This window comes from Corvus hawaiiensis, chromosome 15 (assembly GCF_020740725.1).
Source record: "Corvus hawaiiensis isolate bCorHaw1 chromosome 15, bCorHaw1.pri.cur, whole genome shotgun sequence".
Classification (NCBI taxonomy): Eukaryota; Metazoa; Chordata; class Aves; order Passeriformes; family Corvidae; genus Corvus; species Corvus hawaiiensis.
In genome coordinates this window covers 15,875,960-15,900,603 of record NC_063227.1, presented here as the reverse complement: position 1 = coordinate 15,900,603, position 24,644 = coordinate 15,875,960, and the positions used below count along the sequence as shown (strand labels likewise).

The window sequence follows — 24,644 nt, the reverse complement described above, 5'->3', positions numbered from 1 at the left end:
ACCACTGGTTTAGTGAGTCTATGTTTCCCAGCAGAGGGCTATTAATTAAAGTCCAGTAGGACTCAAATCTGAGCTTATTAACGGTTGGATGGATGTTGGGGAAGATGAAACAGGAAAGCCTTGGAAATATGATTGCCTGACAAAAGATTTTGGGAATATGAAAACTACAGGCAACATCGAAATGAAAGCCACTTTTGAAATACCAGGTCTTAGTTACTGAACAACTGGAAAACAATGGTATGGCCGACTGAAGTAATCCCCTCTTGATGGAACAATACCCTCTGCTTGCAAACAGGTCCAAGGGTCAGAGCAGACCCTACTAGCTCAGCAGAAGGGGTCCAAAGAGTAGTTTTTAGAAGTTAAGATGTAACACTCTATGGTAATATAAGAACTCTTATAGGCTGTATGTAAATGCTATAGGATTTGTATCTTGTATTAGATTGGTTAGTGACAATTAGAATATTCAGTGCAGAAGATGATTTATTGTATTGTAACCAGGACTTCAGACATTCTCATTCTCATTCTCATTCTCTCTTCCATTCTATTCTCCTGCTCTCTCTTCCACTCTTGCTCTTACACTCTCTCTCTCACCCGTTCACTCTCTTGCTCTCTTGGGCCTGCTCAGAGCTGAGTCTGGCAGCTCTGAGCAGTGCCCCAATACCCACGCCCTTTACAATAAACCGGCTGTGTCCCAAGACCTGCCTATAGAGATCTCTCGTCTCCATCCGTCACCGTCTACGTCCGGCCGTCCCGACTGGACCCCAGAACCCCCGAAACCTACAGATGGACCCAAATAAAAACACATCTGCTCCCACACCTCAGTCTCCTCTCCTTACTCCTCTTGTTTTTTCTCACTTGTTGAAGCACATTTTCAGTTTCTCACCATAAATTCCACAAAATCCTCCCTATCAGTGAGCCATATTCTACTCTCAAGCCACCTCTAAGTGATTTCTCAAGCCTAAAAAAAGGACAGGGAGGTGAATCAACTAGGAAACAAAATCCTCATCTGCCAGCATTTGATCAGTTACAGCTTATGGTTTTATCTCCCCAAACATTTTCCCATTACAAAAAAAAAAAGAAGGCTTGTAATGCTCTATGTATCAGTACATGTGAAAAAAAAGACTTCAGAATTTAATAGGATTTTATAGGGACTCAGCTTTGTGAATTACACCCATATAAAAAAAAATCTAAAGTAATTTCTATTTGATTTGAATCCATTTACGTATGACAATATCTGCTATAACCTGACAGGAACAGTCCAGTTGAAATTGCAACGACATGAAACCAGGAGTTGGCTCCCTTCCCATTTAACCTGCAATCCTTTCAAGTGGGGGAGGAAACTTACCAAGCACTGTGCAAACCTTCCCTCCTGCTTTAGAATTAAAAGAAACCCTGGTATGAAAAAATATCCATTAGATTAATTTTTACTCAGATTAACCATTACTCAAAGGTCACATTTCAGCTAAATTCCGAACATCCATTTTAAAGGCAGCATGGTGCAGAAACAGTCACTTTGTGAACAGCTACATCACATTCACCTGGACTGAAACGGCCCTTGCCCTGTGCATCAAAAAACTATAAACACAAGGAAAACACAATTCCAGCAGAAGAAACGCTGGAAAAAAAGCAGCTACATAATTCCAGTCTCTTGGTCCAGTTCAGCAGAAACATCAAAAATGAGCTACAACATACCACTTATATGATAACCACATATCATGAAGGGGATGGTTCAAGACAGAAAAGAGAGGGAGGTCAGTATTAAACTATAAAGTTGACTTCTGCACCCTCCTACGACAGCCTGACCTTCTCTGGGACAAAGTTTCCTGGCTAGGGAAGAGCAAGCTAATGGCTGCTGTGAACCTACAACTGTTATACACACAAGTCCTAACTTATGTAGGACTGGATCAGATGTGCTTTGACTCCTTCTTCTTCATGTACAAGAATTGAAAAGAGGCAGTGACCCTTGGACCTGAATTTGTTAATGGCACCTCCAAACTGAGAGTAACAAGCTTTTTTTTTTCAGGCTAAAAGAGAAATTAATGGTAAATTACAATATAATGGGCATGACAAAGAACTCTGACTTAGATTTCAGTTTTGTAATATATGTTCTGAATAAAAAAAAAAAATCATCATCAAAAGTCACATAAAATGTGTCAGAACATATCCCCTTCATAGAGCAGTGCCATTAAAGTGATTACTTATTGGACATTTAGTTACTCAGAACATATTTCATTATTATTTGCAAGCACCCAAACAAATATTTGGCCCCCACCCTGTGACACCAGACCAGTTCTGTAGCCAAACAGTCGCAGCCACAACTGTTACAGGGGAATGGGAGCCTGACTTCTGTTGGGCATGGAATTGCTGCCTTGGAACGTTTGACAACCAGGATCTTTATAAACTTGATTATCTGTATGAATGTATCTGGGCTAGAGTTTAAGTGCACAAACCCCAAAAAGTTAAAAAGTAAAGATTAAACTACTAAGTATATCTATACAAACACTGATTTTTAGAAATGTAATAGCTTTACTTTGATGTAATGACTACCAAAAATGAACTAATGAAACTGAAGTAAGGTCACCAAAATAATGAATAAGAGTGTCCACAAAGTGAATTAATGCAGTTTAACTACTATTTTAAACTCCTATGATTTTTTTTTCTCCTCACTGTCTTCATTTAGATACACCTATACTTTAATTTTCTTGGTGGCACTGATAATTACAAGCACTGTCTCCATGTAAAATGTTTCAACTTCTATGAACGTTTTTTTAAATTAATTGGATTACGTATGAATGGGGTGTTTTTGTTTAACTATGAACATTTCAAATTACCTGGATTTTAAAATACTTCTTGCATGCATTTTTTCTAAAGTTCCATGAATTCTAAAGACTTTATCAAATGCTGAAAAGTTACCTGAGGATAACTCATATTTTTTTGCTTTCTCAATATAAATGGATGGACAAGGAAACTCCTCCCCACAGACAGATCAGACTGGCCACCACACATATAATCCATACATGCATATTTAGCCCATATTTTAGCTATGTCATGCTTTGTGAATATACTGAAGTACCACACAGAGAAGAGACTCCTACCATTACCCTCCATGTAACAGATCAGAAGAGAGAAGGATTATTGACCAAAGAAGGACAAAAACAAACTGAAACTTCATGTTTTAAATCAAGGTTGGCTCCATAAGCTTCTAAAAGGAATGTTTCTTTTTGAGAGGGAGATGTACCCTGAATTTCAGAAAACCAGAAAATTATCTTGTTTCAGGTTTTTTTTTTTTTACAGTGCTTAGAAGGATAGTATAATCTGAATAAGCCCATCTAGAAGACTCAGCTACTTCATTTTTTTGCTGAACACTACAAAAGTTGCTCATTGAACTGCAAATTATACTGGTACAAGCAATCTAAATTGCTATCAATAACAGTATTAGAAAGAATCAAGTGACCACAACAGCACACTCCAAACATATTTTTTCTTGTGCACTTCAACCATGAAGGAACTCATTGACTATTATGACAAAAATTCCTCTGAGACAGACCAAGAGTGGGTGAAAATCTTGTGCCAGACCTTCCCAGTGTGAAGGGGGCCATATCCATGCCATGGTAAACACGGCCTCTTTTCTTTCCTCATGAAGCAAGGAGATCCATGTGCTTCTCAGGGGCTGCACTTCACCTCTGGCCTTTTCCTAATGGAAAACTGATTTATTATTAGATCTCCTGGCACCACAGGACACCCACAAGTAAGAGAGTGCCACTGTCATGAAGACTGTGGTCAATTTTCAGAGTAACACTCAGAGAATCAATAAAGAATTCTGTCTCTGGAAAAGATCCTCCATAGTGAATCCTGGGTTTAGCCAAAAAAGCAAAGTCTCCAAACATGCTCAGTCAAGTACTATTGACATTTTTCTAGGAGTCACCCTAGGGAGATAATAAACTTGGATTCACAATGAAAGACATGGTTATCACTGACTTCTGAGATGTTATTCACACGTGTAAGTCAAAGTTAGATGACTCACTCAAAAATTTTTGCAAATTCAGGTCATATTTCCTCTTTTTCCCTTCTCCCATTTATTTCACATCTCATATCTAAGGTTTGAGAGCCCTCATTGAGCCTTCACTATTGTCTCTCTTGATGCCTACCTTCCCTATTTCTTTGACTGTCTTTTGTTCTCCCCAATCCGGCAGTTTCAGACATCTTTATTAAATAAATTATATTAATAAAGCTGTCAAACTGCTTGAACAGGGGTAATTCCTGTGTTAATAAAACCCAGGAAAAGCATGTCTTTGACTTCACCTTCATATTTTTTAATTCTATTTTGTAGCAACAAATAAGGCACTCTAATCTTTATTTTTCTAAATTATTATTACGTTTTTGTGATGGATAAAGGCAATATGTATTTTCCAGAAATACCAGAAAATTAGATGGAGACAAGACACATGGAATTAACTGAAGTGGAACTCTCCCTTGTGATTGATGGCTCGAAGTTTCACTAATCAGAGAAGCTCGTAAAATAATTTCTGATTAGTTAAGAATACATGCTACACAGACAACAGAAAGGGAAGGAAAAAAACAACAGTGGAAATATTAGCTAATACAAATAAAAATGGATTACTAATCTAAGTGCAAAGATTTTTTTGCTTTTTTCAGCTCACAATGTTATTCATGCCCCTGAGCAACTCACTTAATCTTTTTTCTCATGCACTTTGTCTGTAAAATGGGAATGAACCAACATAATTTATCCCACTGGCATAATATGTGAGTTAGAGTAAGACAAAAAAATAACAAAACCCAAACATCTCAATTATTTCAATAGGATTTGGTACATCAGAATGACACATATAATCCTAGCTTTTGTTCTCTTTGGGAAAAAAACCTATGAATTACTTAAAATCGAGACATTTTTCACTCTTAAGCATTTCACCTCTGTCTTCTTCCATTTTATAACATTTTTAGCTACATAAAGGATGAAGCAGAGGCATTTCAAGTTGTTTTTCTTAGACTTTAAATCTCGGGTATCTTCTCATTTACCAGCTTTCACCACAAATTAACATGCACATCAAGACAAGTTCATTATCATTTAGAGGCCTGTTAAATAGATGAAAAAAGAACTGCATCTTAAAGTGCCCTGGATTATCTACTGGTATTCAGTACTGAATAATTTTATAGTTCATAATAATCAGTTTGCTTTTCTTCCTTTCTAATCGAAAAGCTCTGAAAGTAAAAATTATTTTCTCAGTAAGTAAATGCTCATTGTCAGAAAATACAATAACAGTTGCTTTCTGCAGGTAAGAATGATGTCTATATAAAATAAATAGAAAATGCAATTATATACATAAAACTATGGTATGAATATATATGACACTATCTAGAAGAATAAAATATTACATTCTTATGGAAGAAATAAAGCCAAGCTCAGCACATGCATGTCCTCCTGACATGAAATTTCACTTCCCATTAGGAAAATGACATTTGCTTTAACACAGCCCCAACATCAGAAAACTGTAAAGTGAGAATTCAAATCCATGGGAAGTAGTGGTGGCCAAACACACCCAAAATCATTGTAATCAAGCATTAACGATGTCATAATGAAAATGCTAAAAAATAAAGTGACAGCTTTTTACTGAGAACTCAGATGTACCATGGCTGGTATATATGTGTAATCAAGGGTTAATTATTAGAAGGAAAAAGAATTAAAATAGGCAGGGGGCCCTGCATCAGCATAGCACTTCAAGCTCCAGTCTCTCAGAGTTCAGTCACACACATGACAAATACAGACTGTGGGGAAAAAGGAAAATTTAGGTGGGGAAAGATGACGCCACAAGCACAATTCCAAATCCATCCAGGGCTGTGCAAACACTGCCTGGTGTGCTCAGCACAGTCTGAGCAATGAATGAAGCACCGCACACTGACTCTGCCTCCAATAAACTCAGGTACCCCGGTATACTTTTTTTTTGTATCTCAGTATAATATTGATTTAGATAAGAGCTCATTCCTAAAGTTCTAGTAATGCTCTTTCTTCTTGCTGCTTCTGCCCAGAGCTGGCACCGAAAAGCCCACAATGACATCTTTTTTTCTTTAGCCTCTTTCAGCACTATTCCTGACCAGCCTTGTTCATCTTCTCTTTATCTTGGTAACTCTCTTCCACGTCAATCCTTACATCTCAAAATTTACTCTGCCTTTTCAACACAGAAGATACTGTCACTTCTACTAAATTCACTAGATTTATTTTTTTTTTCTGTGATTTTACAAGTCTTTATTTACCAGTATCCTTCTACACATCTTAGAAGTCTTTAAGAAAGGACCACTGAGATAAGAAAATCCAAAAAAAGGTGTAATTGAATAGTGAATATAGAAGGAAAAAAGGAAAAAACCCCACAAATGCATTCAAAATATTTTGCCAAGATTCTTGCAAAGAATTCATTGAAAGAAAAAAAAAACCAGAAAATTTGACAGACACACTCTACCACCTGCATATCCAAAAATATCTATGGATTTCAGCAGAAATATAAAACTTCAAGCATAACAGTCTCCTTGACAGTAAGACAAGAAGCCACTTTCCACAAGTGCCCTCTCTCCCCTCATCTGCATTTCAGATTATGCCGTATGTTAATTTACAACCTGGAGTCATAAGGAATTTAAGATAGTCCGTAGAAAAATGCTTATAAGTGGAACAGGAGGAAGTTAAATGATAAGAAATCACAGTGTGCCCTCTCATGCAACAGGGTCTACTTCTTCCTTTAGCTGCTCACCCTGCTAAAAGTTTTCTTTTGGTTCTTTCATGGGGAGGTTTGTGTCTGCCAAAGACCAAGTGCAGGACCAAACCACAGAACTCAGTTCTTGGAGCTGCTGACTACAGAAAAACACCTTTCAGTAAAAAGGCTGTAGGAAGTAAAGTTTGTGCAGAGATTTAGCACAACTTCACTCTCTGTCTTGAAAGATGAAGTGATAAAGGCCTCTGAGATGCATCATCTCTGTAAGACATTCCCTTACAAGAGCAAAAAATAAATGAAGTACTTACTTTAGTCATCTTATTACATATGAACAAGATGAATTCAAGCCAAACAATTTGGCTTTTTTTTTCAGGAATATTGCAGAGCATTAAGCAAATTATACTGCTAAATGTAGTAAACATATGAGGTACAATACATCTTATTTTTTAAAAAGCATATTTGGTATTCACTGACGCTACCAAGAACATTGAGTCTGTTTCCCTGCTAAGTAGTCATACGACCTCCAGAGACATGGATTTTAATTTCTGTTTTGAAAACAGTACCATAAACGTGTCCAGGGGCTTAATTTATTCAATCGTTTGTGGAAATTTACTCTGCATCTCTGCAGCAGCATTTTTTGATATGCGAGCGTAACTCCTCTCTTGCAGCACGTTATTTCCACCACCTGAAGAGGATCTAAGGTAAATCTCCATCAGTTTGAGCCATTTATTGGTTTGTACATCCCTGGTGCAAACACAAGTAAACAAGTCTTTCCCATGCCTGGCAAATACACTAAGAACTGTATTTTCTCTATTATCTGGAATGGTCACTCCCTCTTCTTCTAAATAGAAAGGTTGCCCAGGGAAGCTGTGGTTCCCTTCCATGGAAATTTCTGAGGCCAGGTTGGATGGAGTATGAGCAACCTGGTCTGGTGGCAGGGGGTTTGGAAGGAGATGGTTTTAATGTCCCCTCCAATCCAAACCATTCTATGAAAAGGATTATCAACTTCACCCGCTCCAACTATAAACAATAAGGATACAAAAAACCATGATGGTGGGGTAATTAAAATAATTTAAATTAAATTTAAATTAAATTTAAATTAAATTTAAGTTAAATTCTAATTCAAAACCATATGATACAAAAAATCATAATTTTCAGGAAAAAAATTGAATCTAAATTAAATTTCTATTCTTCACTACTCCACAGTTGAGCAAATGGATACTTTAGATTAAATAACTGAATCAGTACTCTTAATCAATATTTTTATATCTTACAACACAATATTACAACTGTAAAAATCACCTCAACTTCAGGTTTCTTTATTCTCTCACGTCATTCTGTTTATTCCAAGTTCTTCCTTTGCCATCTTATTCTACAGATCATCATCATGTTTTGAAATGCCAAAGTTTCTGTTATATAAACATCACATCTGTATGGTTAAGAGAATAAGTTGCCACACTTCTGAAACAGTTTTTCGTATACAGTTCCTTAAACTGGATACTGAAATCCTCAGGAGTAAGAGAGATGCTGGAGAAAAACGAGATACATTCTATTCCATTATGCTTTTGCAAGTTGTAGATGTAATGAGAAAAGAGATCAACAAAAAATCCACTCTAAAACAATATTTCAGAGGAATTTTGTTAACAAGAACTGTTCTGCTAGTGTAGTGATGACCACAAAAAACACCACACAGCAAACCCCCTGTGGGATAGATACACTGGGATCAAGGTCTAACATTGTTATGCTGTCAAAAAAATGAAGGAAGAAGATGAATTTAAGAGACTGAAATTAAGATGGAGGAGTCTGTCGTGCAATAACAGCTTATAAGAGTTACAAACCTGACAAACAAACGTGAAAAGCAAAGCTGACATATTTGATAACCACAAAGGCAGGTTATTCCAAATACACTCTCAATTACAGTCATTCTGCATTACACAAAATGGAAAAACAAGTTCAGGGAAGTGCAGTATCACAATGCTCATCTCAGTTTCTATGTTGTCAGTCTTCCCAGCTCCCGCCTGGGCAAACACCTGTGGGAAGAGAAGGCAGTTTCCCCTCTTCCAGCAGTGCCTCACACTTCCCACCCCTGCTCCGAGACAGGAACACGGAACACGTCACAGCAGCTTCTTGTGCTCTGAAGCCAAACACCACCATGGAAGTTCAAGGTTTTCTTTGAGGGTGAATTCTAAAAATGCAGCTGAGCCTCACCTGTGTGGTACCATCTCTCAAAACCAACCAGCTGCAGGCAGTGGCCTCTTTCAAACAGACCTTAAACCAGCACCTCATTTGCGTGGCTTTGTGGCAGCTGCCCCAGAGCCGCCACGGCACAGTAACGAAAGCTTAATTACGCTTTGTTAGTAGGAAAAACAAGCACAAAGGCTCATTTTACTTCAGAAATGGTAAAGAAACAGGCAAACACAGATGAGAGATTGTTGCACTGAGTCAATAAGAGAGACTCACATAACTGAAGTGCTGAAGACATCTAAACCCACAATCTGTTGTGTACACAGTGATTGCAGAGAGCAAATACCATTTCATTTTTCTGTGCTGTGTTCTGGTTGAATCGTCCACATTTGAACAATCCTAAATTCAAGTGCAGGATTTTAGTCCATATATAATACCAGGTAATATATATTTCCAAGTCCCTCAAATTTAATGTTCTTTCGTCTAATTAGACTTCTGCTGGATCTGTAGGCAGTCTTATAAACCACTTTAACCTTATTTTAATTTTTCATTATGAAAATTGTAAGTATTCATTAACTTTGGAAGACATGGCATTACAGCTGTGATATATCATTCCTCATATTATTAACCATCTACTTTATAAATTCAGTGCTTGAAGCACATACTGGTAATAATGCCTTATGAGTTTTATTTTTGTAAGAATTTAGAAACGAACTTAATAGGAGCACACACACTTAGTTGCCTAGTCATACACAAAATTTTATTTGCTGTAATGACTTTAATATTACTGTCAAAATATATTTGCAGCAAGTTTAGCAGACACAGTAGAAACTAAAACCCAACCCACCAAAAAGAGAAACTATGTGACTAATACTACTCTTTCTGCCTCTCTCTTTGGTAAGATTACCTAAGCAAGAATGAAGTCCACATAATCACTTTTTGTGTGGTAAACTTTTAGCACATTGTGAATAATTTTAGTCAAAGGTAATACTTCCCCCACAGAGACTAAGTACCATTTTAGCTTTTCTTCAATATCATTCAAATGCCTATCTTAGGGACCAAAAAACTTCAAAAGAAAATCAGATATTGCTATGAAATCAAATTGACTACCATCTATAAAAGGTTTTTTTGGTACTCTAACTACATAACGTGACATATTAATATTATATTTATAATATTTCATATGCCATATTGAACTGCCATCCTTAAAACACAGTACTCTACTGGAAGTAATTTTAAAAAGTGGGTATACAGTTCTAGACCAGCTACCACAGAGTGGCCATTTGCTTGAAGAAATAACATTTATGCAATTTGTCCTACATGATGGTCTTTTTTTTTTTTTTTTTTTTTTTTTTTAATTCTCTGACTAACATTGCTTCTGGCTTAAGTAGCAAAACCTAAAATACTGATAATTTTTACTTCAGTATTTAAACAAATTGAGTTGATTAATGTATTTGAGAAGACAAAGTTATACTGAACTGACTCATCCTGCAAGTGAGCCTTTACCATTTCATATAATCAAATATGATTATGCATATCAGTTTCATAATCAAAATTTCAACTTGTTTCCACAGACAGCAGACAACTTGCTCACTTCTAGGTAAAAACTGACCACCTGCTATTTTATGTTTTTCATGTGGAATAGTGGAAAAAATACAGTTGAACTAGCTGTTCAAATTGCCTCAACGTTAGACATTTCTTTCTATTCTACAAGTGCTGGTGGAACTGCCAAACCAAAACCCCTCAGCTGCAGTGCTCAGTGTCAACCCATTGTACAGGAAAATTTCCATGAGGTTTAGGTGACATATGAATATATTGGAATAACATGCCAAGAGAAGAAACACAGCAAACAGCAACTACCAAGATTCCAAACTTAAGAGTGGATAAATGAGGTGATAAGGAAAGGAGGAATATGAGAGTGATGGACACATACCTAAAGGATGTCTAACAATACTAGGATTGGCAAGGCATACCTGGGCTCAGAACTTGGATAGCAAGAGCAATGCTAAGAATAAAACAGATAGATATTGGGAAGATCTTCCAAGCAATTTTTTTTTTTAAGAGGAAGAATCTTCTGCAGCAATCAACAGAAGACCAAGACTTGACATTCAGAATTACACCGGACAAACTACACTGAAGAGACGTTTCAGCATTGATGATCAAACTGTTCTTCTCTTGCAATCTACTTCAAACAAGTATCTTTGTTAAAGTAGTGATTGTCATAAGGAACACACTTGACTGTCATCAGGAAAACAGAGCTCAGCAGTATCATCAAAAGCAACTGTAGTTGCTCATAAGCAAGACAACGGGAACTGCCTTCACTGCTCTGTCAAGAACAGTTTCAAGTGTTAAATTCAGTTGTAACATCCAGGTTTTGACTAAAGTTTAGAAAACAGTATAGGTCTTAAGTACTGTATTTCCCAAAACATTTCTTTACGTGAGTGATTTATTTCTCTAATTTCTGGACTGGCTTAAATTCAGCTAAAATGAAATCTCTTTACTTTTCACTGAATTATGAAGAAACAGCCAACTGGTTTTTTGAGCTTTCTGCATCCTTTTTAACTAGATTCTACCACACACACAAACATCTGAGCCCCACTCCACCTCACACATTAGCAGTAGCGTTCCTCAGAGAGGCTTTTCTCCAAACAGTTTTAAAAAGGTATCTTTTCATTCTGAATTAAACAGGAGGTAGGGATTGCCACCAGTGGAGGAGCAGAAATCACAAACAGCTATAACCCAACTATTCTAAGGAAATGTAAGCAAGTAATCACAAATAAAACTGCTTACATTCATGCAAGTTGTTTGGCAACAGCAGCATAGCATAAGGAAAGCTGCTACAATTCATAACAGCATCTTGTAATAAAACAGCTTTATGCATCCCTCTCAAACTGTTTAGTGCTCAAATCTCATCAGATGGCTGAGTAAGCATTACACTTCGGGACAGTAAATCTCTGTTTCCAATATGGTCTACATTCACAGACATGTACTTTTGCACTCACTGTAAGTCACTTCCAGCTAAGCACTCATATGGAAAAAAAAAAAAAAAAAAAAGGCAATATATAAAGATATCTGCATGCTATTTTGTCTAATAAGCTATCTGGACTCTGAAACCATTTCAGAACCTTAAAGGATCAATGAGCACCTCAACAGGAACTGACTGCTACCAGCAAAAGCTAATTTGAAGTTGGATGTAAAAACATGAAATAGTGTTCATACAAGTCACTGTCTCTTCAACCTGTCTTTATCCACATCACTGGGGCATACAGGGTATTGCTGTGGCATATTTTGTTTCCATTAGAGATAAACTAAAAGGTAGGAAAGGGCTTAGAAACAACCACTAAGTCAAAATTCATGACAGAAGATGACATTATACAGGCAGATGCTTGAAGAGCTCTACTTAGATTGACAGTTCACAGAACAGACTTAACTGCAGCATCTAATTAAATCTGTACAGAAAAACACTGGGTATCATGGGTGTTTCAAGAACACAGAAAAGGGCATCACCAGACCTAATGGCTAGAAACCGAAGCCAGTTTCCAAAACCCAGAGAGAAGCTGGCATCTGCTTTTAACATGGAGGCTGAATTCTCACAGTCACTGCCAATCAGTGGAAATCATAGATTTTCTGTCTATTGATGTTTCCAGCACTTCAGAATATGCTTAATTCAAGGACAGATTACTGGGATCAATGCAGAAATAATCTGATGAAAGTTAATGAGCAACTCCATAGAAGGCCAAAACTGGTAGATCCTCTGACCTGGAACTCTGAATCTGGAGACAAATAATATAAAACAAAAAGAACAAATGCTGGGCCCTGCTTACCCAATTATACTTCCTTATAATTTTGTTTTTCTACTGACTTATAGGCTTTAAATGAATTGGTCATCAGCACTTTGACTCAATTCCAAAACCCCTGTGGTTCTCAAAGGAAGACAATGAGTTTTGGGTGGTGTTTTTGTTTGTTTGAAAGTTTCCATATGTTTTTCTTACTGTGTGAAGTGTGTGCATTTGGGTCCAGCTATAGTATTTTAAAAGCTTCTAAAAATCACAAAATCCATTGAAGGTATTAGGAGAACAAACAGGGAGGACAGAGCAAGTATAAACACAGCAATCATCACCACAGATCAACCAGCTGTCCACTGAGTCTAAAATTTAGTCCATAGTAGTAAGACATTTCAAAAGAACATGGGGGGGGAAAAAATAAAGCACAAAAGACAATTACAGAGTAAACAAAAACACACCTTAAACCTGTCCCCAAGGCATTTGAACTGAAAACTGACTTGTGCATTGGAGCAGTGAATACCCTCTGGTGCTTAACCCATCTTCCCCACACTCCACTAAAATACAAGTATCTAATCCTTTCCTTACTTTTTCTGAAGATGCAGACCTTAAAAACATGTGGCACTGGAGAGTTCAACAATGTATAATCCAAAATAAATGCTGTTGTCAGTTAAATATTTGCTGAACTCCGTTTTATTTAAATAGTTCTTTCTTCCTGTATTATGAGAAAAGAGGAGGAGAAGGAAAATGGCCTAATGTCTCTTTCCCAAAAAACAAGCTTTAGAGGGGCTCCCAAGTTCACAGAAACAAAATGATATTCACTAATGGAAACTCAGGACTACATCTAAAGAATAATTTTCTAGATCATGCCTTGGATGCAGGGACAGAGATGCCCAATTCAAATACAGATCAAATGTAAAAGCTTTTTAAATCCGACATTTCAGTGTTAATAGATGGATTAGAAAAGCATCTAAGTATCTTCCAGTTTGAGAACACTTACAACTAATCAGTCTCCCTTCCAAACACTTCTTGCTGGAAACCAGATCCTAAAAAATATCCGTTGAACTGCAGATCCTTTTGAAGAAAAGAAGACGTAGACAGTGGAAAAAATTTACACAATTTGCTCAATGTTAGCCCGTTTTCATTATTAGAATTAACCAAGAATTATTTTCATTTTAAATACCTTTTTTTAAAAATAAAATTATTATGTCATCTCCATGGAGTACATTATTTCCCTTTACAGTAGATTTTAATATGAGAAAGAGCATCCACAGATGTGTGTAAATATTACAAACTTCTTAGAAGAGTGTGTGCACATGTGTGTATGAGAAAATGGAGAAGGGTTTATAGGATCAAAAATTATCATTTTCAGGATCCAAAGTCTTAGAATTCTATTACATAGCAGAGTAAAGGGATGAGGGGAAAAAAATACACAAAAAAAAGGTTTTGTTCAACACTCAGTCAGGCCCCAGCACTACAAGACGAGCAAACAGGACTTTAGTTGAAGCACGGGATCTTTTTGCTTGATAGAAATTTGAAACTATGAAGTATAGAAAGCATAATTTGTATTAATTTTGAAGTTCTTCTGAAAAGGTATTTGCATGAAAATGGTTACTAAGCCTATTTTAGAGTAGACCTGAGGTTTTATAAATTTTCTTTTATTCAGTCTGTGCTTACTACATGTTGATAACACCTACTTTTTAGACATTATCCTTTTATACGCAGTTTACATAATGTGCATGTAACTTTGAAAATGGTTAAAAGAAAAAGAACCTAGTTTAACTTAATCATCAACTAATAAGGAGTCCAGCAGACAAGCAGTAAAAATACAAGTTCTTTTTGAAAGCTAAATAAAGGAGCAAAAAAGGAACTAAAAGGACCATAAATCTATATATACTTATATATTAGCATCAGAAATCCCTTCATTCTGAGTCTCTAATTTGAACTGTAAATAAATGCTGATTTTTAATAATGATCAGTTGAGAGAAACTGCCAAGAATAAAAAGTTATTCCCTGAGAGAAACTGTGTGTACAGAGAATTCACATATTATGTCTAGCTGTTGTTTATTCTACAGATACATATTAATATTAGAATAGTGCTGTGTTTGCCAGCACTGTTGTTATTAATTATTACTGGAGTCCTCTGTCAGCATCACGGCTTCCTAACTGGTCCAGCAGGTGAGAAGAGATGAAGATGAACCTTTGTTCAGCAAGTCTGTCAGACACTCTGACTCAATGGTCAGTCCAGATGGTCTGAGCACCCAACCACGCCCAGCAAAGTCACAATGGATGAGATATAAAGTGCTAAAATGGCAAAAAATAGGATGGAAGGGGAATGAAAGGGAAGTGAGAAGGAAGAGATTATCACAACTGATTTAAGCTAGCATTTGCAAACCAAAGAGCTTGTTGCTCAAAAGAAAAAAAAAGAAAAATCAAAACAACACACGCCCCCAAACATTACAAACCAACCCCAAAAAATAACAAAATCCACAGAATACCAAGAGAAAACAATTTATGCATATTTAAATAGAAGTACCCAAAAGATTGAAAGTCAATCCCATGATGTTTCCCTGAAAATCCACTTCTAAAGAGACTTCCTTCTGGTTTTTATTGTGACTCAGATCTAATATACACAAAGTTTTGGTTTAATTTCTGTTTATCAGATCATCTTGCTATTACAGCTCAAAAGGGCACTTGACTGATATTAGAGTATAAATCAGAGGAGGAATGTTAGGTATGGGTTCAACTTTCTTACCTTTTCCTTTCCTAAAAGCATACTTACAGAAGACTGCTGTAAAGGTTTGTACTTTTATTTATTTGCTAGTCTAGTAATGCTGCTACATTGCTCCATTATTAACAACTTCACCACAGATGAGAGCACAGATGAAAAGTGCTTTCAAGTTTTTAAATCACTTAACAATAAGAACCTTATCATCTTTTATGACTTGGGGAGGGAGAGGGTAAGGGAAGGAAGTTTTATTCAGCATCTTTATTAAATAAGGTACACAAATTATAATTTTTTTATTTCTCAATAAGACTGTGCTTTCTAGATAGGAGAAATAGAAGGCAGTTGTCTCACCCTAATAAATATTTTACACTGGGATGGAGTTTCTCTTAGGTCACCATTAAAACCAAAGTAAGCCTTGATTCAAGAGAAGTGAGTATATGTCCTGGCTATAACAGGAAAGTTGCCTTGAGGCCTTTTCTCACACAAGCTACCCTACATCTGATTCCATGCTAAGGGCTTCCTCCTTAAGCTTCTCCAATTTCCTTTGATTATGTAACCGTACAGCTATAACGAAAATCAACAGATTGCAGAATGCCACTCAAAAACCTTGCACGACAAAGGAAAACTAAGAATGTGCTCTCACTCCAGACAGAATACAAGAAAAAGTCTTATTTAATGTCTTTAATCCAAATCTATGTATCAAAACATTTCATTTTCAAAAGGTCACAGGCTCTGGAAAGAAGTATTAGAACTGTAATTTCCAAAACTCAGTTGAATTTGGAAGGGATACATTAATTTTAACCGAAGAGTTGAGGATGACTCAGGTTTGATGACAGGATGATCAAAGATCTCATCTTGGTATTATTGGAAATATGAGCAGTGAGAGAAAGTCTGGTCAGCCCAAGCACCTGTAAGAGTGGCTGTAGCCTCTAAGTAGCAGCCTATCAGTCACTATGAACAGTTAAAACCTTGTTTTAAGTCTGAACAACCTTCATCCCTCTAAGGAAAATAAGAAAGCAACACAGCAAGAACTGTTTCAGACTTCTGAGCTCTGAATATGGTTTTTTTTAATTAGTATTTCACTGATAAAGCTTGATAAGCAAAAACAGAATGAGTGCAACTTCGTCTTAACAGATTTCCAAACCCAGAAATGTGCCACCAGGAGCAGCTCAAAACAACTGTGTGAGCAGTTGCAGTGCCATGGTAAAACCAAATACTTTGCAGTAAGTCAAAAGTATTTAGCTTTTCTAATAGAAGAGACAAAATACTGAGGAAAAGATCTACAATTCCTTAAAAAAAAAGTCAAGCTTTTTATTAATAGAAGAACAAAAAGCCTCTAAAGACTATTTATTTTAAGCATGTTTATTTCCTACAGAATTGAATCCCATCCTAACACCCAGTCAAAGTTAGAATAAATTTAAGTGTATAAATTACTAGATGTCTGCCGCTGGAAACTGCATGCATGAGATGTAACAAACAGAGCTTCCTACTATATGAATCACATTTTTATCCATCTAATGTTAATATAGAAAGTGAGAACAGCTACCAAATCTTAATCTGGATCTACTTGTCACATTATCTCAAATTTCATGTCGGTAAAACTGTTCAGTCAGAAAAATATCCAGCTTTCAAATGCAAAGAATCATCATACCAACTTATTTTCTAAAAAAATTGCTTTCTAAACTTAACTTAAAAACAGGAAAATAAGGAGTTGCTGCTCATTATCTAACAAAAAAATTACTTTGGCTTTCTAAAATAAACACTATTTATTTAGACACAACACCATAGACTAGTAGGGGAAAAAATAACAAAAAAAAAAAAAAAATCTGAGTGTTTCAATTCAGTTACCAACAATTTGCATTCCCCTTCATAAGGAAGGCAGATAAGAACACATTAAGAGCAGGGGGAGGATGAACAGTTGTCAAATCAGTAATCAAGAGAAAAAGACCATTATGAAATGCTGAATAATGACCTGCAAACTAAAATGAGGCACTTGAGCTGAAGCATCAATCATCCTGATAGGGAAAAGTAATATTTAGATGACTCCTGTACAGTAAAGCAGAACAAACTGCAGTGAAAATGGCTCCAGTAGCTCAGAGGTTCGAGGTGCACTTTGATGCTTTATCACAGGTAAACACCTCTAAGCAAAGAAAGATCCTCCAAGAACAGAGATTACCCCAGAAAACAGAACTGGGTGTTGGACAGACAAGCACAATGCAAACACTCCCACATGTCTGCACACAAATGTCAGAGAAACGAGGGATTAGACAAGGGGTTAATTATCAACATTAATTATTAGACAGTTTTATTTAAAGGTGAAGACAGACACTGACTGCTGTCAGAATGTTTTAAACAAGATGTATGACAGGGTATCAGGTATAAGGAATGACCTTCCATTGAATGATTTCCACAAGTGAGATAACTTCCCATTCCCTGAGTTACAACATTAGAAATGTGTAGCAGAGAACTATCACATGCTGTCAAGAAGCACATACACAAACCAGTAGAGTTTCTGCATTTACATTATGTACCAGATTTACCTTCCATTGAGAGGGGCACAAAACCTATACATTTATCCCTCAAGCCTGCCTGTATCTTACCTGGTATGAACCATACCTGATTCTCAACTGACACTAAACCAAGGCTTTTAATTCAAATGCCTTTATCTAATTGTTGATTGAATGCCAATTTAATCTGGCTATTTGGACAAGTAAGCCAGATGATTAAACACAGCTCCTATGAAGCAATGTTCACTAATGGTTTCAGCAGAGAGGCTTACAATTTATTGAGACAAGCACATACCTGAATGAAAATAAACCTATGTGTGTATAGTGGACATTTACAGGTTTTTCAACTAAAAACACTTACATTTTTAATTCATTAATCCATTAGACCTAGCAAGAACCATTTTATAAAAAAAGAGATTGCTTACTCCTCTTGCTTACCAGTTTACAAAGGCAGGTTATTTCAAATATTAGTTCTAGGCCTCAATGCTGCGATAATGTATTACAGACAATTACAAAAGAAATCAGATGGGTTTCCTCCTTTCAGTTTTTATAAGGTCAAGGGTAAGCAATATGGGTAAGCAGTGACAAAATGAAGTAAAAGGAACCAGCACTCCCAGTCCCACAGTTCAATTCCACAGCATTTAAGAACAGAAAAGGAATTCCAAGGCCCGTGAAGAATAATGAATGTATGTTGGCTATAGGGGGTTTTTACCGTAACAGTGTTTTAGTTGTTTTCTTCAGTACAGATACTGTGTTAAAGAGAGTCACATTTAGGTGAAAATGCCATTCTCATTCCCAAAATTAACCTAGGAAACAGAATACCAAGTTAGCACATTGGCTAACCCCAAGATTTGTGCAAAAGACACACTCTGGTTAAGGGTCATGGCACTTGTGTCTATCAGACATTTTGATCAGTGAATCTCGGTTTGCCTCATTTACAAATTGTGAATTTCAAAAGTACCAGAACTCTGAGAAAAGAAAGAACTTTCTTATTTAGCACAAAGCAGTGGAAATAATGGTAAGATAATATCCATTCTCCTACAGTTCTTTCATTAAAACTCCTTGTAACACTGAGATGCTTTAACAAGGAACAGAGACTGTCTACCGAGGATTACCATAAAAGAAACCAGTTCTGATTTTAAACATACCTTGTCTTGGAAACTCATCGGACTCCCTGTGCACCAGGTCAGACACTCGATTTCCGTAGTGCATCCTGGTGTCATGATCATATGCCTTCAGTGTCTCACTGGAGCTGTAGGATTTCTGAGTGGGCACTCTGCAGTCCTCGCTGTCCAGCGAGGAACTCGTGTAGCGACACTCCTTCCCACAGCGGCCCCTGGTCAGAGAGCGGTGCCGTCTGTCCTTTATATCCATTATTCTGAGCCAGGAACAGTGGTTCCAGAAAAGCCACTCTTCTATTTGGGGTCAGTCACTGGCACCTAAAACCATGAAAGGATAACAAAACAGTAAGCAATGCTGCCACTACATTTTGTTTTATTCTACTTCCCCTGACTTGTCCTTGAAGAACAATGTGGCACAGATTGAGAAGAAAGGGAAGACCCACACAATGCATCCTCTAGAAATTGAAATAATTGACCTGAATCAGTGGGGAGAAAAAAATTGAATGCAGTAAGATAATTGCATTCTATCTAAATTATTGTATCATCAAAGAGTTTAAAAAATAATGATAAAACAAAAACACTGTCATATTTTGATTTCTGAATGAACTCTGGTAACAACACAGAACTGACAGAATTATATTTGTCTCTGTTATGCAACAGAAGGAAAGTAGACTCAAACCAGCTTTAATTATTTTCATTCTTCCTGCAGGAGGGCTTGCAATTAAGACTGAAGCATGCAAGAGAGCTCCATAGAGGAGATTATTCCTATTCAGCATTAATGCATTACAAAGCTGTACATTATCCTTTAACAACGTGTTCATAAGCAGCAGCAAGGTTAACATAATCCAAGGCTCTGCTCTGAAGGTGGACCAGGTGTCTCCAGAGGTCCCACCCAACCCTGACATTCCTGCATGGCTATGGGTGCCTGAGCACACTCTGGGGATTGGCTGCTCTTGTGCATCCCAGAACGTGACTGAATGAGCTTCTTCACAACCCCTCAAGATGGCCAGTTTATGCAACTCAGCACTTGGAGCTCTTGAAAACTGTCTAAATCTCTTCTTGTTCACTGGACCAGAAAGAGAGTTTCTTACAGTGTGCTTAATTAGGACACCCTTCCTGTGGCACACAGACGTTAATATATGCATCGTTAGCATGCATAAACTGCAAAATGAAAGATACTGTAGAAAGGAAGAAATACAGTAAGCACAAACACCCACAAACACCAAACAGTAACCACTGGGGTACTAATTATTTTCAGTTGGTATTAGTATGTATGTCTTTCTCTCATGGCATACTATGCCCAGGTCTGTGCTAGTCCTGAGAAATCCTCATGACAAATTTTTTTTGCTGGAAATTAAATCTTCCCACATAGAAAAATACTCAGATTTGCTAACAAGCAAAAACTGGAACAAAACATCCTGCTTTTCTATACATGGCTAAGGAGGTGAAGGAACGGTTTGGGTGAATTTAGCTGAGATGGTTGAAGACCTTTTCCTTGCCCTGTCCCCTCTCAGTCCAGGTTCCCTCTCCCACGCCCACCCAACAGAATGTGCCCAGGCCAGAAGCTTTGCTTAAACCACCAAAGCATTTCAGCAGTGATTCCTTGTGCCATCTCTGCCACCAAAGGAACAAACTGCAGCAAAAGATGATAAAACATGCAGAAGGCAGCCAAGCCTTTCATTGTGGTACTTGTTTGCACCTGCAGGAGAAGAGGTCACAGCACTGGCATAAGTATCGGCTAAATCAATGCTCTTTGAAACAGATTATGGCCCTAAGAGAGAATAAATGTACTTGGCCAGAGGAGCTGGTGACCTAGAGAAAAGGTTTCTTGGCTTCATTTAGATTTGACATTTAGTCTTGTTGTGGTTTTTGGTTTTTTGGGCTTTTTTTTCTTTCTGTATGTTAAAGAAGAAAGTTAGGTAACCACGAGAAACAGCTGCTTTAAGCCACCCACAGGTACTCTGCATTCTGTGAGGAATAAGAACTGTAAACATGCTTACTTTTTTCTTCTTTTTCGTTTATTTTTAACATTTCAGAGGGGAAAAAAAGTCACAAAACAACACATACAGAAAAGCCAAAACAAAAGCAGAGACATTTGGCACTTCAAACTGTCAAGGTTCGTTTTATAACTTCAGATTAAAGAAAAAGAAATATTCAACACACATTCCTGTTTCTCATCTCTCTGAACATATAGTGGCTATGCTGACTCCTTTATATCTGAATTTTTCACTTCAATTCTTTGGTCCTGTGATATTTATTGAACTGGAAAGCACGTTAACTGTAAAGTATATTAACACTGGTGGCACAAACAGTTTCTTGAAGTTTCAGGAGACACACAATCATTTAGATTAACAATGCCTAGCTCTTTAATCCCATTTTAAAACTCTCTCATCAAATTTAGATATCAATATATCACAATTATAAACACAGAAACAGATAAATGCACAACAGCATTGAGCAAAACCTGCCAGTTACTCTCTTGGAGTCCTCATGCTGCTATTCAGCACAAAGCCTGTTATTCCATATGAATTCTATATTGTCTGTCAGTTCAGACAAACAAACAGCTTTTTGTTTTTATGACTGCTAAACTTAAAGCTGTCTGGCCTGATTTCTATTGTTCCTGAAAGAACATTTAATTCCTTGTTACTGTAGTTAAAAGAAGGATTTGCTATGACTGAGATAAAACTTCTGAGTATACCCAGGACATTAGCTTCTTAAAGCATCTTCTCAGACAGACAAGAGTTTTTGAAATTGTTCCCTCAATAACCATTCTTTTATAGAGTTTTGTGCAATTCCCCCACAAATACCAAAATAAAAGGAAATGGTAAGACAGTGTTCCACTGCTGATCATGCCTGGAAATATTCCTCAGTCATCTGCATGTGCAGAACGTGAGGCACAATGTCTGCACTACAGAAACTCTGGCTAACACAAGAAAATAAATGTAGAAATGTCCCAAGATCTTTACTTTGATCTTTCATAAGGAAAACCTTGTTACAAGAATCAGACATCAGAATAATTTGGTGAATAACTTGATTTTTATAAACCAGACTATTAAAAATTTCTTGAACTCTACTAATTTTAGTAGGTCCTTAAAATGCTATAGATAAAATGATAACATTTTTACTAGAATTGTTGTTCAATGTCATGTTCATGTATTAGAGTAGTTTTAATTTGTGTTTTCCTTATTTTTCCATTGCTTGAGGACGAATCCCAAGCATCTGAAACTAAATACATCTACCTAAACACAATGAAATATTCTCAGAGATTCTTCTCTCCTCCTCACCTGTGCTTTGGGGATTTCTATGAACTCAAAGCAGCCAGGCAAAAACCAGTTCCAGAGCATTATGCCCAAACCATTTTTGAAATTTAGACAACGGTATCACCATACATGGCTTAAAACACAGTTAATTAAGCTGTGAAATACTCCTAGAAAATCTGTTTCACATTTTTTTCATGCTTATCTTAAATAGATGAAACATGGATCCAATTCAGTGCTAAGCACCTTCCCTGTCAGATAGTGAAATCTTTATGTAATGTATTCCTGGAAAGGCAAGGTGTGATAGCTTTGCTTAGAGAATAATGGTGAGATGCAATTTGAGTTCAGAACTCCTGATACTCTTTGACTTGCCTGTCCCAAGGGCACTCTGTGAACAGTTTATTTTGAGTAATTGACCTAAATCATAACTGATTTAACAATTCCTTTTATTTCAAAGGATTTAACTAATACTGCTCATTCTGATCCACTTACACTACAGAGCAGTACAACCACTAACAAGTGACTTCAACTGTTTTTCTCATCTAGTTTTGGTTTAATTATTTCAGAAACACAGGAGCTCTGTCTAACTTGCTGAGAAAGGAGTTTATTCAGAAAATATTTATTATTTATAATGGCCTGCTAAAGGGCTGGTCAAGTTTCACAGGAATTCAGTCTCAGCTGATATGGACCCACCATAGCAGTCAATCTAAAGCAATAAACAGCTCATGTATTTGCTGCTGATGTACACAGATCCCATGTGCCCCAAGGCATACGTGTGTAATACACTTCTGACTCACTGTTCATTCAATATAACATTTACTGTGTTTCTATGAAGCAGCTGTTTACCTGAACATGACTACAGTAGGGGTAACGAGGGTTACCCTAAGTGTAACTGTGGGCAGTCCAAGGACATTAAAACACTGCACATCCTAGAGGGAAAAGAGAGACAATGGGAAAAAAAAGCAGAGAGAGGATAAGAGAAGAAAAAGCTGAAGAGCTGAGAAATGAAAAATAGGTTTTTGTTTAGGAGGTTTAAAAAAATTGACCATTTCTTTTTGTGTTAGCACAGCCAAGTCAATAGGAGGCATGGAGGGACAGCTCAACATGAATTTTCACGGCTTAGCAAAGCTTATGCTAAAACTCTCTGTAAATTTGAAGTTGATTCACACATTTATCTAACTTAAGTTATGGGCTTGTTTCCTGCATTTTCTAACTATCCTGACATGATTACAGTGTACAAGGCCATTAGAACTGCCCCTCATGCCACGAAGAGCCCAGGAATCACTCAGAAGATCAAGGGAAACAAAGCACCTCACATTTGCATTGTGCCCCTAAATCACCTGGCACAACTAAATCAAAACATTACAATAGTGCAGTGTTGGAAACACAACTTTTTCTTTTTTCCCTTTTTTTCTTTTTAATTTAAAGAAGTAGCACACCGTGTACCATTCTGTTCATAAAAAAGAAAAAAAAAATCACTTAAAAGCTTGGACTCTTTTTCAGGAGCAGCAATTGGAAATAAGCTTGTGATTCAGAGATTCAAATGCTGTTCATTATTTTATGCAAAAACTATTTTTGAAATGAGAAAATGCAACAATTTAGCTTTGGTGCAGTACAAATTTTCAGGCAAAATTTTAAATGGTTATTTAACTGCTGTACTTATTTCTGATTGTAATATTAGTAAAAAAGTACATCTCTACTTCTGGATCACCTCTGCCTGTTAAGAAAAAGGAGGCAATAAATAAAGTGCAATTTTAAACTAAATACTACCACTAAGTACAACATAGTATGTGCACTTTGTTAGATGAAAAAATGTTGATGACAAGTATGCTGGTTTTGATTTGCACCAAAAATGAAAGTATATTTGGACAGTCTATTTGCTGTAGCCTCATTTTTCATTGATAAACTGTTCTTCTGAATTTTCTTTTTTTTTTCTGTCCAAATAATGAATTTTCATTTTAGCGAGCCACTCTATATTAAGTTGAAAATTAGATGTATTTAGTATGACATGGTAAATAGCTATTTCAGAACAGTTGTGATGAATGATTCAAGTTAAGTAGTACAAGATATACAATGCTAAAAGGCGTTCTGTGTTCTGCTTTACTGCAGACAAAACCTGCTTTATTTTTTCCTTGTAATAAACAAAAGCTCTAGGAATTATTTCAGGCTAAGCGCAGTGAAAATGGTACACACAACAACAAAATCAAGAACTGAGCCAAATATTTATCTCATATATGTATTTTTATCTATTTAAATATACATGTTTTTATTTCTAGACTATCTTTGGAGATTTCTGTACTCCAGGAACTTCTTATAAATCCCAGAACTGTTTAAATCTATTATGAA

At 36.6% G+C, this 24,644-nt stretch overlaps 1 protein-coding gene across 2 annotated transcripts in view; it reads right to left on the bottom strand.

The window, feature by feature from the left end:
* The window catches only part of TENM2 (teneurin transmembrane protein 2), a 740,257-nt gene that overhangs the window by 465,389 nt on the left and 250,224 nt on the right, over nt 1-24,644 (bottom strand). For both annotated transcript variants that reach the window (XM_048319587.1, XM_048319586.1), the window contains one exon: nt 19,069-19,359. In XM_048319587.1, coding sequence (XP_048175544.1) covers nt 19,069-19,294 — 226 coding nt within the window. In that variant the 5' untranslated portion in view covers nt 19,295-19,359. The remainder of the gene's footprint in view (nt 1-19,068; nt 19,360-24,644) is intronic.